This window comes from Musca autumnalis, unplaced genomic scaffold (genome assembly GCF_047663935.1).
Source record: "Musca autumnalis isolate F117 unplaced genomic scaffold, ASM4766393v1 scaffold_3, whole genome shotgun sequence".
Lineage (NCBI taxonomy): Eukaryota > Metazoa > Arthropoda > Insecta > Diptera > Muscidae > Musca > Musca autumnalis.
Genome location: NW_027411866.1, coordinates 113,246,863 through 113,263,564, shown reverse-complemented (window position 1 = coordinate 113,263,564; position 16,702 = coordinate 113,246,863). Strand labels below are relative to the sequence as shown.

The following is a 16,702-nucleotide window of genomic DNA, read 5'->3' as shown; positions in this document are numbered from 1 at the left end:
GTTATAAGTGATGGCAACAATATAAAAGTAGATTGGTACCAAAAAGCTACAGCTTCTGGAAGAATAATAAATTTCTTCTCCAAACATCCCAGAAGAACAGTATTTAATACTGCGAAAAATCTCATTTCTAGAGTATTATCTATAAGTGACAATGAATTTCACGCAAAAAATAAAGTAAATATTAAGGAAATACTAAGGAAGAATAATTTTCCGTCCAAATTAATAAACTCGCTGATAAAGGAATATCTAAAACAAACACTAAATAATGAAAAGCTCAGTAACAATGAAGAGAAAAAATATAAATCTATGATATATGCCCAAATATGTCAGAGAGGATTGAAAAATCGAATGTATACAACAACAAGTTCACTATAGCACACAAATGCAACAACACTTTGAAAAATATTTTTTCTAATACAAAATCAAAAATTAATAAGTTGGAAAAAATAATGTCATTTATCAAATACCATGCGGCGGTAATAAAGAAGAGAAATGTGAACAAGTAAAAAAGCATTAAGTTCGGCCGGGCCGAACTTTTCATACCCTCCACCATAAAATATTCATTCCTGTCCCCAACTTTAAGTGAGTACGTTAAAATGTCAGATAATGTACATAAAATGCTTCATTCGGGAGGCCCTTTTTTATGGTGCCTATAATTAACTGTTGACAATTTTTGGTGGGCTAGAAATTGGGAGGTACTGTTATATAGGGGTTATAATAAAACATGGGCCTATGTTGACAGTTTTTGATGGGAGCTTTTAATGTCAAATAATTCCTAATTCGTACATAATCGGTACATAACGTGGGAACTTCAAATGTCATTAACAGCTAGTTCGAAAGTATCTGGGCTATACGAAAATATGAACTTAAACGAACAATTTTTGTTGAATTTTAAATTTCAAATTACAGAAAGTTCGTCCAAAAAAAATCCTTAGAAAATCGGGAGGTTTGTTTTGGGGCTATACAAAAACATTGACCTACGTTCGGTTAAACATTTTAAGTAAAATCCTCAAAGTACCGAAAATCGGGAAGTATCGTTATATTGGGGCTATGTTGAAAATTGTTGATGCAGATGTGTGGTGACCACTACAACCTTCAAATGCCAAATTACAGTTAGTTCTGTTAAAAATTTTAGCTAAAATTGCCAAATTACTGAAAATTGGGAGGTACCGTTACATGGGAGCTATATCCGAACATGGACCTATGTTGACAATTTTTGATGGAGAGGTGTTGTGACCACTAAGAACTTCAAATATCAAATTACTGCTAGTTCGGTTTAATATTGTAGCTAAAATCATCAAATTACTGAAAATCGGGAGGTACCGTTATATGGGGGCTTTCTGACAATTTTTGGTGGAGAGGTGTGGTGACCACTAAGAATTTCAAATGTCAAATGTTCAAATTACAGATAATTCGGCTAAGACTTGTTGGTAAAATTCTCAAAATAGCTGAAATCGGGCTGTAACATTATATGGGGGCTATTCCAAAACATGGACCTATGTCCACTAGTTATATAAGTTTATTGACAATTAAGAACCCTAAATGTCAATTGATAGCTAAATCGGTCTGAAAATGTAGATGAAAACGTCAAAATGCCGTAAATCGGGGGTACCGTTATATGGGGGCTATACCAAAACGTGGACCTAGGTCCACAACTTTTGTTATATAAGTTAAGTTACACTTAAGAACCGTAAATGTCAAATTATAGCTAAATCGGTCTAAAAATGTAGCTAAAAACGTCAAAATACCGCAAATCGGGGGGTACCGTTATATGGGGGCTATACCAAAACGTGGACCTATGTCCACAAGTTTTGTTATATATGTTTATTGAGACCTAAGAACCCTAAATGTCAAATTATAGCCAAATCGGTCTGAAAATGTAGCTAAAAACGTCAAAATACCGTAAATCGGGGGGTACCGTTATATGGGGGCTATACCAAAACGTGGACCGATATAGCCCATCATCGAACTTGACCTGCCTGCAAACAAAAGACGCATTTTCCCAAAATTTCAGCGTCCTATCTCCATTTTTGTGGATGCTAGAGTGATTACCACAGACGGACGGACGGACGGACGTGCTCAGATCGACTTAGAATTTTACCCTGATCAAGAATATATATACTTTATAGGGTCGCAAATGAGTATTTCAATGCGTTACAAACGGAAAAACAAACTTAATATACCCTCCATACTATGGTGGAGGGTATAAAAAGTATACGTTGGAACAACCAAGAACAAATTAAAAACAAGGTTATCGGCTCACAAGCAGTGTTGCCGAATTTGCTGATTTATCGTCATTTTGACGATTTTATGGTCCAAAATGACGATTTTTCACCTAAGCCAGAAATGCTTGAAATAAAAGATAACTAGGTACATTTTGACCAAAGTTTCACGAAAGATTTTAAGGAAAGCAATGTTCCAAACTCGATTTTTGAGCTTTTTAATGTTTTATAGCAATTTCCAAACGGATTGGCTATATTTAGGCACATATCTGGCATATCTAGGCACAGGTATTTCATAGTTTATGCCCCACATTCAAATTACATGAGCTGAAAATTTTCGTTTAGTTTTGGTAATAGTTGAAAATCTTCCTTAAAAAGTTTTCGAGATAAAATATTACTTATATATATCTATATATATAAAAATGGTGTAAAAAATGTATAGTAATTCATAAAATGAGAACGGCTAGGCCGATTTCTGTAAAGGTCTTTGCGGAAGAAAATTTTGGAAAATCCCTCTGGAAAAGTCGGAAAATTGGAAAAATCGAAAATTGAGTTTTTGTATGAAATTTTATTTCTTAATAGCGAGACGAAGTTCGCCGGGTCCGCTAGTTTTGTTATAAAAATATGGGTCCAACCTTATTAACTTCCTACAAATGCCCTCTTTAAGTTATCAGCCAGTTTTGAATGAACATTTTTTATCGATTTTCGACTGACAAATATGGAAAGTCACACTGTCAAGCAAGCCATATTTGAGCTAAGCTACAATTTAAAATGGCAATGTGTATCCAGCTTTACCATACTGCATTGCTTCAAACTCGATAACCATAGGAAAACTATCATCTTCTGAAAGCTGTTTTTATAGCAGTATTTAAGTGATATTGGGTTAGATTTATTGCTGTGGATTGTATATCTTATGTTGTCAGTCTCATTCACAAAAATAGCAGCGAAAAATCGCATTAAGCGGTAACCAAACCGAGTTTTGGACCATGTTGACGATTTTTTGACGATATTTCAAATATTGTTGACGATTTGACGATTTTTTGACGATTTCTGATCAAAAACTGTCGGCAACGCTGCTCACAAGTCAGATCTTAATCTACGGCATCAACACCACCAACCAAAAACTGCACTTGTGAGCCACTGTATCAACGAAACTCACTACCAGGGATGGAAAATTCGGTACAATAGTACTGCTTTCAGAACCATTTCACTATAAAAAGTACCGAAGTACCCCCGCGGCCAATTCAGTGCCATTTCACATACTGTAGCCTAAAAAATGTTATGTGGAACTAAAAAAGCAAAATTCACACTTTGCTTCCAAGATTACAATTTTTTATTTTATTTATTTATTATTATATTAACTTGTAGTAAATACAATGTTAATAAGACATAGCATTGGCTACAATGGCCATCAGCTAATTAATTTTTTATAAATATATGCAAATTGCTAGAAATTTTTAAAATCTGGATGTATGTACCTTCACCTACATTAATCATTTGAAAAACTTCACATCGAGCGGTATCGTAGTAGCTTGCAATCCTAGGAGTAACTGAAGCTTCTGTACCAAATAAAAAAAAAAACACTATCTTAAATATTGCTCGATGTATCTTGATTTCAACAGACGGACGGACATGGTTATAGTTTTATACTATATAGGGTATCCGACGAATATTCCGATATGTTACAAACGGAATGACAAATTATACCCTCCAGGATGGTATAAGAATATATACGATTTTGCAATATTCTTCAGCTTTCATAGATATAATCCTTTGTTGTTGTTGTTTTTTTTTCTGAATAAAAAATAATATTTTTTCTTAAACAATAAAAAAGTACGTTTTCAATGAAAAAATTATCATTTTAGTACTTTTTGAAATATTGAATTTTCCATCCCTGCTCACTACCCGGATTTTGAGAGCGCGAGAGTGTTAGAGAGCGAGAGTCACTACAACAAACGGTATACGATGGAGACGTTACACATTCTCAACGTTCCAACAACAAATCGTATAAACTTCAAAAGTGACGTAGACCAAGGGTGCTCAGAATCGTTGGTGTATTTGTAGTGGTAAGAAACTCTTCCCATTGCACTATAGGTCAAACGGGCCATTTTATTGACCAAAAGTCTTAAAGTTAAAACAAGTTATTGGTTTAAGTTAATATAGCGTTTTTAGATTCAGGGAGAAAAATGGAACAACTTGGTCAAAAAAAATTAACCCTTTATGGACCAAATACACAACTGGTACCTTAACCCTTTGGGGACAAAAACTGGAAGGTCTGTTATTTGTCTACAGAATTGAAGGCATCGAGGTCCGATAAGTTCAGAAGCTTTTTTGTCGTGTTTCTTTTTAGTTTTAATGTGAATATACCTTAAAATTATTACCTTGAAAATCCCACAATATGATGTGACATATTTTGACTATAACTGTATATATTTATAAAAGATTTGTAAATAATTTGACTTTAGAACACAGCAGAATGCTGTAGACTTCAATTTGGCTAACATTATTTGGTAAGAGATTTAACCCTGACTTCAAAAAAATCAATATTATGGAAAAAATGGTAACCTACAAAAAGTTGTATAATTCCTGTCGGGCAAATTTTCGCAAAATCACATAAAATTTTCTGCATTCGGCACGAGTTAATGAACCAATTTCAAATTTCACTTTCATTGCCGAACGTTGCCGAGACTTTAAAAGCGTACATAACCTCAAAATGTTCTACTTTCTTCGAAAATTCAAAGTTAACACCCATTTAATAACTATTTATACACATAAATGATGATAGGAGGGCATTTTTGATAAATAGATATCTAATACTTTCTAATCAAATCGTTACTTATGCTAATATTGTGATTTTGTTTCACCCTGAACGTATACAAGTAAACATATTTCGTTAACAAGTTTTTAGAGATATTTGGATAATACATATTTGGCAGCCTGCCATGTAACGGTATAATTTCTCATACAAAAACAAAATTTATTTTTATTATATTTGAAGTGTTTCTTACAAGGAAGTAACACAAAATAAGTGAAAATACAAAGTGCGAAATCTGACTTTTGGCCAGTAAAATGGGCTGTTTGACCTATAGTGAATTGGTAAGCAATGGCAAATCAGAAATGAAGAGAGAATACGTGTGGTTTGTTTTTACGCTGCCGTAAGGAAGCGAGCACCAATGACGTAGACAATAGCGTTCAAAGCTACAGAACTTTAATAGGCAAAACAAGGAATATGCAAAGATCGCAATACCAAAGAAAACAGTGCAATATTTACGATGGTAGTGATTCTACCCTAGCTTTTAAGTAAATATTAAGTTTGTTTTTGACGTGCATTTTGCGAAATTGGGATGTTCCTAATTGTAGCATGTGATTATTAATTATTATGTATTTATTGAACCATTGTAGAATATCCCGAAGATGCAATCTAAATGATTGCGAAATATCGATAAATAAAGAAAGATTTTGAACAAATGACCTCGAGCTTGAGAAAATTATTCATATTTAATTCCAAATAGAAGGTCGAAAAAATCAAATACAATAAGGACTTTAAAATAACAAATCACTACATTCGATTTGGGTAAGTATTTTTTGAATTATAATCAAATATATTTTCAGTTGTATGGGATAACGGACAGCATAGGTACTATTCGTACCCTTATACATAGTATGAATTTCGAAAACTACATCCATATATTGCCACAACAACATCCACATTTTAACTTTACACAAAAAACACGACTATAATACCGAATTCTGATCTGGAGACAGCCAGTTGCCCTTACGAATGTCGTGATGCTTAAATCTAAACAAACCATGTTTGTTGCCGCTGCGAAGTCTGTCAGCCTCATACTATTGTCAGTTGTTTTAGATGTTGGGCCAAAGATATTCTCCTTTCCAATTTTAGCATTAAAATCGCCTAGAATAATTTTAATGTCAGGGGCCTGACAATGATCATAGTTTCTTCTAAGAGCTCGTAAAATATATCTTTGGTCTGTTCATCCTTGTCTTCCCAAAAATGGCACACAAAATAGCCTATAGCCTGCTTTTTTTCACTGCAAATGGGCTTCCCTGACTATCATGCCAATTCACTAGTTACAGGTAATGCGGCGTGTAATATATTGACTATTTTATAGACTACCGATGGATAGTGTAATCGACAATGTTTTTCTCTTGTAATCTCTTTTCAACATTATTTCTTTTTTTAACAAATCAGAAAAAATATTCTGTCATTTTGTTTATTCATAATTATAAAAAACATATTGATGCGTTTGTTGTGAAAAAATTGAAGATGCAAAAAAGAACGTGTTACCAGCTACATCATAGAAAGGATACATAATTTAAGAAGAATATTTATAATATATATGTGGTAATTATTGATACATATCTTGACACAATTCATTATCGCGTCATTTCATTAAACATAAGTCGCTGCATCAAGTAGTCATACACTAGTTCCAGTATCACGGATCAAGATCTATATGTATACAAGATTATATTGTTCTTTGTAAAGTATTTGCACTCCATGTAATAAAATGAAGTGTGGCTAATGCATGTATGTATTAACCCATTTATCTGACTTCAAGTTACTAGTATTTTTGGCTATCCGTTTGGTTACCGGTAATCATCGTGGAATAAGAAGTTGTTACATCAAATCATACCAAACGTCAAATTTTGTCACAATAATGTATTATTGCGAATTGCTTGTTTACATTTTGTATGTGTTTTTATTCACAATAATGAATTTTGACAACTAGTGTGAAAAGTTGTTTATTGAAAGTACAGAAAGTTGTTTATTGAAATCTTAGGTACATTTTTGTAGTTGACTGTATCCTTAATTTTTGGGCGGTTCGGCATCTGCGGACCGGAATCGGAGAAAAAAGTATAAAAATCGAATATTTTCAAAAGTTTTTGGCCATTTTCACATTTAAGAACCGGTCATAGACATTTCGTATGTTCCAGAAAGTTGTTTGCTGATATCTTTGCTACATTATTGTGGTTCATTGTTTTCTTGAATTTTGAACGGTTTGTATCTATGGAGCAGGAACCGAGAAAAGTGGATAAAAATCGCATTTAATTTGCTCTTTTGACCATTAAGAACCATTTCTACAGAGTTCGTATGTTCAGCAAAGTTGTTTACTAAGGTCTAAGGTAAATTTTTCTAGTTGGTTGTTTGCTTCAATTTTGATCGGTTTGATATCTGTACACTAAAATCCGAGAAAAAAAATTAAAAGTGAAATTTGACCTTGACGATTTTGACCTTGAAGGTGAGGTTGATTCTGATCCGAATGATTGAACTGGATAGTGAACTATGAACTAGCTTGCTGAACTAGTTCAGTTAAAGGGGCGGAGCTATTGATCTAGATCTTTCAAATGAAGAACCATTTCTACAGAGTTCGTATGTTCAACAAAGTTGTTTCCTAAGATCTAAGGTAAATTTTTCTAGTTGGTTGTTTGCTTCAATTTTGATCGGTTTGATATCTGTACACTAAAATCCGAGAAAAAAAATTAAAAGTGAAATTTGACCTTGACGATTTTGACCTTGAAGGTGAGGTTGATTCTGATCCGAATGATTGAACTGGATAGTGAACTATGAACTAGCTTGCTGAACTAGTTCAGTTAAAGGGGCGGAGCTATTGATCTAGATCTTTCAAATGAAGAACCATTTCTACAGAGTTCGTATGTTCAACAAAGTTGTTTCCTAAGATCTAAGGTAAATTTTTCTAGTTGGTTGTTTGCTTCAATTTTGATCGGTTTGATATCTGTACACTAAAATCCGAGAAAAACTGGATAGTGAACTATGAACTAGATTGCTGAACTAGTTTAGTTTAAAGAGCTGAGCTATTGATCTAGATCTTCCAAATGAACTAGATTGTACAACTCTATTTTACACTTAAAAGAAGTGTTTTAGGAGGTAACGTAGTTTATGTGACAGATATTAGGTCTGTTCGATAACCCAAAAGTTTGTGCAAATTTGTGCAAACTTTTACAAAATGCTGTTCGATAACAAACTTGTTCAGTAAAAGAGAAATGAGAAGTAGTTGCAAGTACTTGCAAATACTTTTTACTTGCGAAGTTATGGAATTGGCAACTTAAATGATGCATGTTTTATAAAACATGTTAAGTGCAAAATGCGTTTAAGTGAGCCTACTCGTTCAAGTTGTTTGTGTTCTTCCAAAATCCTTAAAAAAATATTTTAAAAAATTTTAATATATTTTTTGTAAAAAATAAATTTTTATTTATGAAACAAAAATATGTTATAGGTACATACATACATACAGATATGTATACATACATATTTACAATATACAACGATTTATTTACAAGAATTATGTACAAAACAAATTTGGGTAAAATTAAATATGTATAAAATAAACAATATTGAACTGTTTAGTCCCATCCACCTCCTCCCGATGGTTGCCAGCCTCCACCACCGCCACCTCCTGAAGACCAACCGCCACCACCTCCTCCACCGCCATGTCCACCACCGCCTCCGCCGCCTCCTAATTTAATGATCTTGATGATTTTGGTTGAACCACCTCCGCCACCTCCACCACCTCCTCCAGATGACCAACCGCCACCTCCACCACCGCCTCCAGATGACCAACCACCTCCGCCACCGCCTCCTCCTCCACCACCACCTAAGCTAATGACTTTGACAATTTTGATATCATCTCCACCACCGCCGCCGCCTCCACTGGACCATCCACCTCCACCACCTCCTCCACCGGATGACCAACCACCACCACCGCCTCCGCCACCACCATCTTCCGTTATTATTTTTATAATTTGTACACCACCCCCGCTACCACCGCCTCCACCACCTCCAGACGACCAGCCTCCACCACCTCCTCCGCCACTAGACCAGCCTCCACCCCCTCCAGGTTTTGGCTTGGCTGTTACCGAAGCAACACCAATTAGAAGCAAACAAACAAAAGCCTAAAATAATAAAAAAAGAAAAAATATTTAAAGCGGTTTTTAATACTTCATGAGAGAACTGCCTCCACTAATGAAATAATTATATCCTTTACTGCATGTAAATCCATAACAACTATGTTCCTGGATGTATATGTTATAATATATAATGACGTGATAAAGAAGCACAGACCCTAACAATGTAACAGACATTTAGGAGATCCGCACACTTTATATACTAATTTCATCGAGTCTGCTCTGTTCTCAACCGATTACTGGCTGGCTGCATACGGCGCGTGAGCAGCACAAAGCGTCTTCCCTACATCGTCGCCCAGTTAAGATTTGCAGCGAAGGTCAAAGATGGACTATAAAGGTTAAGCCCTTCGTTAATGTCCCCATATAAGTTAAACAATTTTCACTTAAGTGCAGTTTAAGAACTGGTCGACGATTTTCTGAAATTTTTACGGAACATTTTTGTGTCAATATCGGTGAGATGTAATAGATGTTGGGAATGGGTTCACTTCCGGGGCAGGATTACTGAGATAGGAGTTATGTTGTTGCGCCACAACACATCCCAGCGTGTCTGTAATCATCATCGTCGGAATACGAGATACCCCCACAGCCAATAACAACAAATGCAGCATCTAACACCACAAGTTGTTCTTAAGTGCCCCGTATAAACATATTTCCTGGATGCAAAAAGGTCGTACAGGAAGCGGAGGAGGAATAACCTTCCTTATTCTGTCTGTCCAGTATAGACCTATCTCGCTTGAGCTTGACTCTACAGACCCATATATAGAATGTATGGGGGAGCAGTAAAGTGTGGGACTGGCGAGGTAGAGCTGCTTAATGTGTATATTATTTTGCTTATAGAGGGCAATAACCATCTGATGCTAGGGGTCTTCAATGCTTATCATGACCTTTGGCATTCCGTCCTACGCAATGACCAGATGGGTGCAGCGCTAACCGAGCAAATTGATAGCTCTACATTTAACACGGTGAATGAAGACGCTGCTATGAGGATAAAAGGACATTGCCACAGCTCGCCAGACATCACCATTGTGGTACCCGGACAGATAAATAGCGTGTCCTGGCAACGCGTTATTTCCCTAGCCTCAAATATTCATCAATCATTGTTTCCGTTAACAGACCACCCGACTTCATATCCTCTGACCGCCGTACATTTCTCTGGCAAGGGTTCAGAGAATTTATTAATCACCGCTTCAGTGAGCTGTCCATACCCTCAGATCCTCAGGTAGCTGAGAGAATTTTGCGGGACATCATAACTGCAGCAGCTGCTTACTACATCCCAGAAAAATTGTATGGAAGTGGTTCCATGAGATGCCATGATTTCACTGGATCTTTTGCATTGGTTCAAATGAAGTCGTGAAAGATCCGATATTTTCATTAGCATTTAAACCCATGCAAAGGAAGTCGTGAAAGATCCGATCTTTCCATCAGCATTTGAATCATTTTTACAGATCTCTACAAAAAAAAAAAAACAAGTCGAGTTGTACATCCCTACTTGTAGCGACATCAAAACAAAAGAGTATACATTTCCAAAAATTTTGTTATAAAATTACAAGTTAAATGTAGGTTCACGAACTAGAAATTCTTAAAGGAGTGCTGTTGGAGTCCATGTCGAAATCTGAACTGGTGATGAGAAGATAATAGAAAAGCTTTTGTAAGATGAAACAAAATCAGTGGCTGAGAGTGGACGAAGTAAACTCTGTTGCGGTGCAGCGGCGGTGTTTAGACTGCCACAGCTGGGACAGCCGGAAGTCAAGTTTCTCACTTAAATTTACAACCTGTCGCTTGTCAAACACATCGTTCCCGAAGTCTGGAAAATAGGTCAGCTACTGAAGCCCGAAAAGGATGCCAGCAAAGGTGAATCTTACAGGCCGATTTTGTCGCCCGTAGCAAGGACCCTTGTGGCTTTAGTTCTTCCACCATCAGAAATAACTTTCCAGTTGCCGATCAATAGTATAGGATCCATAAGCAGCACAACAACTGCGCTGAAGGCCATCTCCATAATAGCCGAAGACTCACTCAGAGCAAGCTGTGTGATAGAACAGTGATAGTGAGACTTGATTTAGCAAAGCCCTTTGATATTGTCAAGCACCCTCGTTGTTTGATGTCATCGAGCAGACTACGCACTGTCCAAGTTTGAAACGTTGGATAATAAATTTTAAGTGTGGATGACAGTAGTACGTAGAATTTAGGATCAAGAAGTCCAAGACCCGTAGAGTGAAGAAAACCTCTTCTGAATTCCAAACGCTGCAGACGGCATTGAGAACGTAACGTATGCGAATGATTGTACTATCTTGGCGTCAGGTGCCTTCCCTGACGACATTTGTGAAAGACTGAGGTACTTTTTGTCTGATCTTACCATTTTTTTCCACTCGAGGAATATGCAAATACCAGCCAATAAATCTACGGCCTCTCTGTTCACTACCTGGGCGGCCGAGTTTGGAACAATGGAGTTGAATGTCATGGTCGATGATAGCAGAATTCAGACCACAGGCCCAGTCAGCCAGGGGGTCTTCATAAATAACTATAAGAGAAGTCTAACGTTACAAGAGAGAACCTCGATCAACAAGCCTTTCAACCAGGTTTAAGTAGCATTCACACGAATGCAGTCGCAGATGCAGTAAACAGTTATCGTGTGAATGCGGTCCTTGGAGAACATCCACCATCTATCGCAGCTGAGAAGCGCCAGCTGTCAGGACAAACCAGAGTAGTTGTGGGTCAATACGCTCGGGATGGTGCAGCCGTCAAAATTCCTATAGGGCAAGTACTGATGACACCGTGGAAAACATCTGCCCAGCATACAGCACAGGCCCCCACGGCACACTGCTCCTTTTCAATTGCCCTACCAATCCTGCTAAGAAACTTAAGTTTGCAGCTTTGTGGTTACAAACCATATAAATAGCGAAATAGCCACATTCTTACGACTGATAGACCAAGAGTCAGATTAAGCAGAATGAGAATAAAAAACATATTAACTACTGTTACAACAACGAGAACAAAATGCAAATATAGATGTAAACTTTATGATGATAAATAAATTATAGTTATTTCATTAATTCCTTTGAATTAATAAAATAAAAAAATGAAATTCATTTTTCAATACAGCATTTTCCATTTTCCGAACAAGACATGAAAATTACATGCCAAAGGGTTGGTGAAAATGACATGCCAAAGATTAGTGAAAATGCTATTCTTGGGAATTGGTTAAGATGACATGCCAAAGGATTGGTATAGATGCCATGCCAAAGAATTGTTGAAGATGACATTCCATCGAGTTAGTAAAGATGACATGCTTAGGATCTGAAAATGAATTGCATCTTTTGGGGGTCACGCTCTTGTAAAAAGAATGAGTGAAGATGCTGAAAAAATGACATTCCATTTCACTTGCACCCATTCTTGAATAGCATCCTTGGCATCGAACATTTTGCTGGGATATGCTGGTCGAATACCCGAATCAGACCAATTTTCTAGTTGAGGCGACGAGACTATGAAATGAACGTGATAAGCCTCTTCGTACGAAGCCTGAAGAAGTTAACAGGCTAGTAGACGAAGCAATACAACATTGGGACTGGGTTCTAACGTCGATGACATATTTTATGGGTTCAATGTCAACATAGCTGACTTAGTGCAGATCTTACATCAGAGGAATACCAAAATATCCGCCGTTAAATTCACTGCCATATTGTTCACCAAATGGACGGCTGAGATGAGGCTCCCACTGAACTTATTGGTCGATGATGTCCTGATTCCGATCACTAACTACCCCAAAATATTGGGTGTAACGTAGCTATCTGGAGTTAGATCAGTAGTGGGATTCTGTAACTCATTTTTGCTGTTACCGACAAAAATCGGTAAAATTAAATCGCAAAATGATGACCAAAAACATAAAGAAAAGTTGGCGCCACTGTTTGTGTCGGTAGAGGCAAGCGACTACTTTTTATTCATCGTTAACATACCGAAAAATTTCGATAATTATCGGAATTATAAGCATTTTAATTTTACCGACAATTATCGATAACAGCAAAAATGAGTTACAGAATCCCACTACAGAAGTAGGTCGATAAGTAGAACAAGTCGCTGGCCGGCAGGACTTGGGGTGCTGGCAAAGGAACCTTGTTGACCTCTTATCAAGCAATAAAACGGTCTGTGGTAAGCTATGCAGGGTGGTATGCAAATGTTACTGGTACGTAGTGGAAGAATACTCAAATCTGTCGGGATGCCGCCTTGAGGACAACAATATGGTGTCTACTCACGAAACCAAAGGACCATCTTTATGAGAAGACAAAGATTTTACCGGTTTATCAACACAACAGGATGTTGTCGACGCAGTACCTGGATGTTACCGCAGTTATTATCCCTGTTACGATTTAGTGGACAGGCTTCCCCAACCCAGGACCGTCAAAAGAGACCTTCATGATCTAGAGCAATGATGAACACAAAGAGAGAAATTGTATGGTAAATCGTACGAAAACGTAAAGGCAGTACTCTTCTTGTTCATCTATCATCTAGAGAGAAGTCCAAAGATACAAACGAGAACCTCTAGACCAACTAGCCTGAAAAAAATGCAGCCGCGCATGCAGTACGGATATACAGTGTGAATGCCGTTCTTGGGGACCACCCCTTATCCATCGCATGACGACAGCTGCCATGGCAAACACGAGTGGACGATGCAGTCGCCTCAATTTTGTTGGGAACAAATTGATGCCACTGTACCCATCACATATCCGGCATTTGGACTGGAACTACACGACACGCTGCATTTGTTTAGCTGCCCAGCTAACCTCACTCACTTGTCTCCTGATTCTTTATGGACGCAACTAGTCCAGAACCAGCTAACTGAAATAATACACGAACGAACATATTTGCTTTCGTTACCACTCCACTCAACAACAACGAGAAACACTTTAAGTAATCATTTGTAAAAAATCTTTGAACAGACCTTAAACTGCACTTAAGTACAAATTTTACGTTTGGAAGAAATTTTACGATACACAAACTTTCGGCCAAATCGGATAATCAATTCGTAAGTTTTTATGTTCATCAGTTATTTGAGTTGGTGCCGACAGGTTTATTTAGAACTTTTGGCACATTATCTCAGGGAGTATGGACTTGACCCGCGAAAAATGTTGTGCCGTCGTAAAAGGGGCCGGGAGCACAACCTGCAGCAAAAAAACATGCTGATACGACAAGAGTCCCTAAGCTATACTTGCGCCAAAAATTTTGCAAATTTGTGTAAGAAGTACTCGAATAAGTTGACCAACAAAGTCCATATTCGTAGCCGCTTTAAGTTTGAAGAAAATATTACGAAGTGTATAGTTTGTTGTTGTTGTAGCAGCATATAATGCTGGGTTGGCAGCCGCTGGCCGAAACACTTTTGGTATCGGGTCAATCCGGTACGTAAGAACCCGCTGCCGTGGAATTGAAGTGTATTGAAGTGTATAGTTTGGTTCCAATCGGTTACTTCCCTTCGAGAGTTATAGTGCGTACCATTTCAGCCAAAATTTTCGAATTTGTGGGGGAGATATGGCCCATCTTCGATCTAAGTTTGGACAAAATATTACGAGAGGCAAATTGTAGACCAAATCGGTTGATCCATTCCAGAGTTTTCGTGCATTCCACCGGACAGACGAACTAACGGACATGGCTAAATCGACCCCAACTTATCTTATTTCGATGAGACACATTTTCATTGTATCATTAGCTTAAAGGCTGAGGATATAAAAACTTGCTGTTAGCTCTCCCAAACGTTCCCAGTAAACTTTTCCAACCACTTAGTACTAACGTAATGGGTAGCTTTGAAAAATTTTCAATTTTTTAGCATGTTTCCGTATTTTGTTTCAAAAATCAATCTAAACTCCTTTGTGTTTTGTTTTCATTTTCTTAGAGGCTGTTAGACTTTGTTTCAGAAAGATTCAGTCCATACCCCAACACTGTTATTACAAACAAAAAAAATTTGCAACAACAACTTTTTGTATTTTTGTGAATGATACTCTGAATGGATCTAGGAATCATTTCATAGACTTTAGGTGCTTATAAAAAGCTTTTGTTTTCTTTTTGCTTTGCGAACTCGCTTGAGGATAACCCCACCGACTATTATTTTTTATATATTCTCCATGAATGTTCGCTGGTTGCACACAAATATTTAATCCAAAGAAGTACAATTTTTTCATAATTATTGGGAATCACTGTTGAAATTTGAATTGAATTTCACGTTGTTTTTAATTTTCAATATTATTTGTAGAGAAATGCAGAACTTAATCTCAGTTTCGTTGTTTTTAAATTTATTTTTTTTTTAATATTCACAACAATCCTTTTCTTCGAAAATTGTCCTTTTTTATGGATTTTGAATTTGAAAATTTCTAACGTACTTTCATGGTGAATTGGCCGTTATTTCTTTCTTATGGCAGTTTTTCTTCCCGTTTTCCTTAGTTTAGTGTCGAATGCAAGACTGACTTCAAATGGCAGATGTGCTGAATATTTATACCACAGAAAAGTGTGGCTTTGTTATTGGATAGTCATCGCCATCATCATCACCACCATCGTCATCGTTGACACCAACAACGACTACAATACCTTGCACTTTTTTCCACAGATATTTGTTTTGCAGATCGTCTGCCTGCCTGCAAATCAGATGAAAAGTCACATCGTTTTATAACCGGAAAAACTTTTTGATAGATAATTGCAATTTTTTGGCAATACTCAGAGAAGTGGGTAAAAAAGGCTTTTTCTTCTTCGTCTTCAATGGTCACATGGAAACAAAGATCCCCCATTTCAGTTGCAGTGGCGAATGACTAACCAGTTTTGTGGCAATGTTTGTTTGAATTTAATACTGAAGATGCAGTCCACATTTCCAAATATACCATGAAATGAAATTGCCAGATGTGGGTTGTTGTCTGGTGCTGTCCATTTTAATGATGGCCTACTGCTGCAGTGGCATAATGTTTGCTCAACCTGGCCATTGTTCAATAAGGATTTGATTAAAACATTTCTATAGACACTATTTTCTATTTTCTTGGACACGGGTGAAAAGTGAAAGTCGCAGTCATTATGTAAGCGATGGGACACTTTAGGTAAGTGTGATATAATTTCATAAATAGAAAATACATAACACTGTACAACACAAAAAATAATTACAAGATAATTCGGCCAGATTATGAAAAGAGGGCCGAAAAAAAGAAGACACGTGTATCGGCGTTTTGAAAGTTTACGTCGGGAAGTAACCTAAATAGGCGTGGCAAATTCCGCCCATTTCTTCACGTTTTGAAATATTCGACATCATATTCCTTGGAATCCTTGCATTTTAGGTATAAAGTGTCTTTGGCAATATTACTGACAACAATGCGGGGTATCTTTTTATAAAAACAATTAACCCTCATGTGAGTCACTAAATGGGTCTTTTTGGTTCCTTTTTTCAAAAAGGTTTAAAAACTCCTTTAAAATGTGATGGTATCAGATCAAAATATTCTACAAAATTATTTGTCATAAAATTTTACTATAGATTCCCGAATACACCAAAACTCTAAATCGTACCTAAACTCCAG

General features: G+C 36.8%; 1 protein-coding gene across 1 annotated transcript; it reads right to left on the bottom strand.

Annotated features, from left to right (window-relative positions):
• Positions 1–8,606: 8,606 nt before the first annotated feature.
• On the bottom strand, positions 8,607–15,593 carry LOC141398277 (uncharacterized). Its single transcript, XM_073975558.1, has 2 exons — positions 15,530–15,593; positions 8,607–9,155 (listed from the first exon to the last, which is right to left on the bottom strand). The coding sequence occupies exons 1-2, from the start codon at positions 15,533–15,535 to the stop codon at positions 8,607–8,609; spliced, it is 555 nt and encodes a 184-aa protein (XP_073831659.1). The 5' UTR covers positions 15,536–15,593.
• Between the last annotated feature and the right edge of the window lie 1,109 nt (positions 15,594–16,702).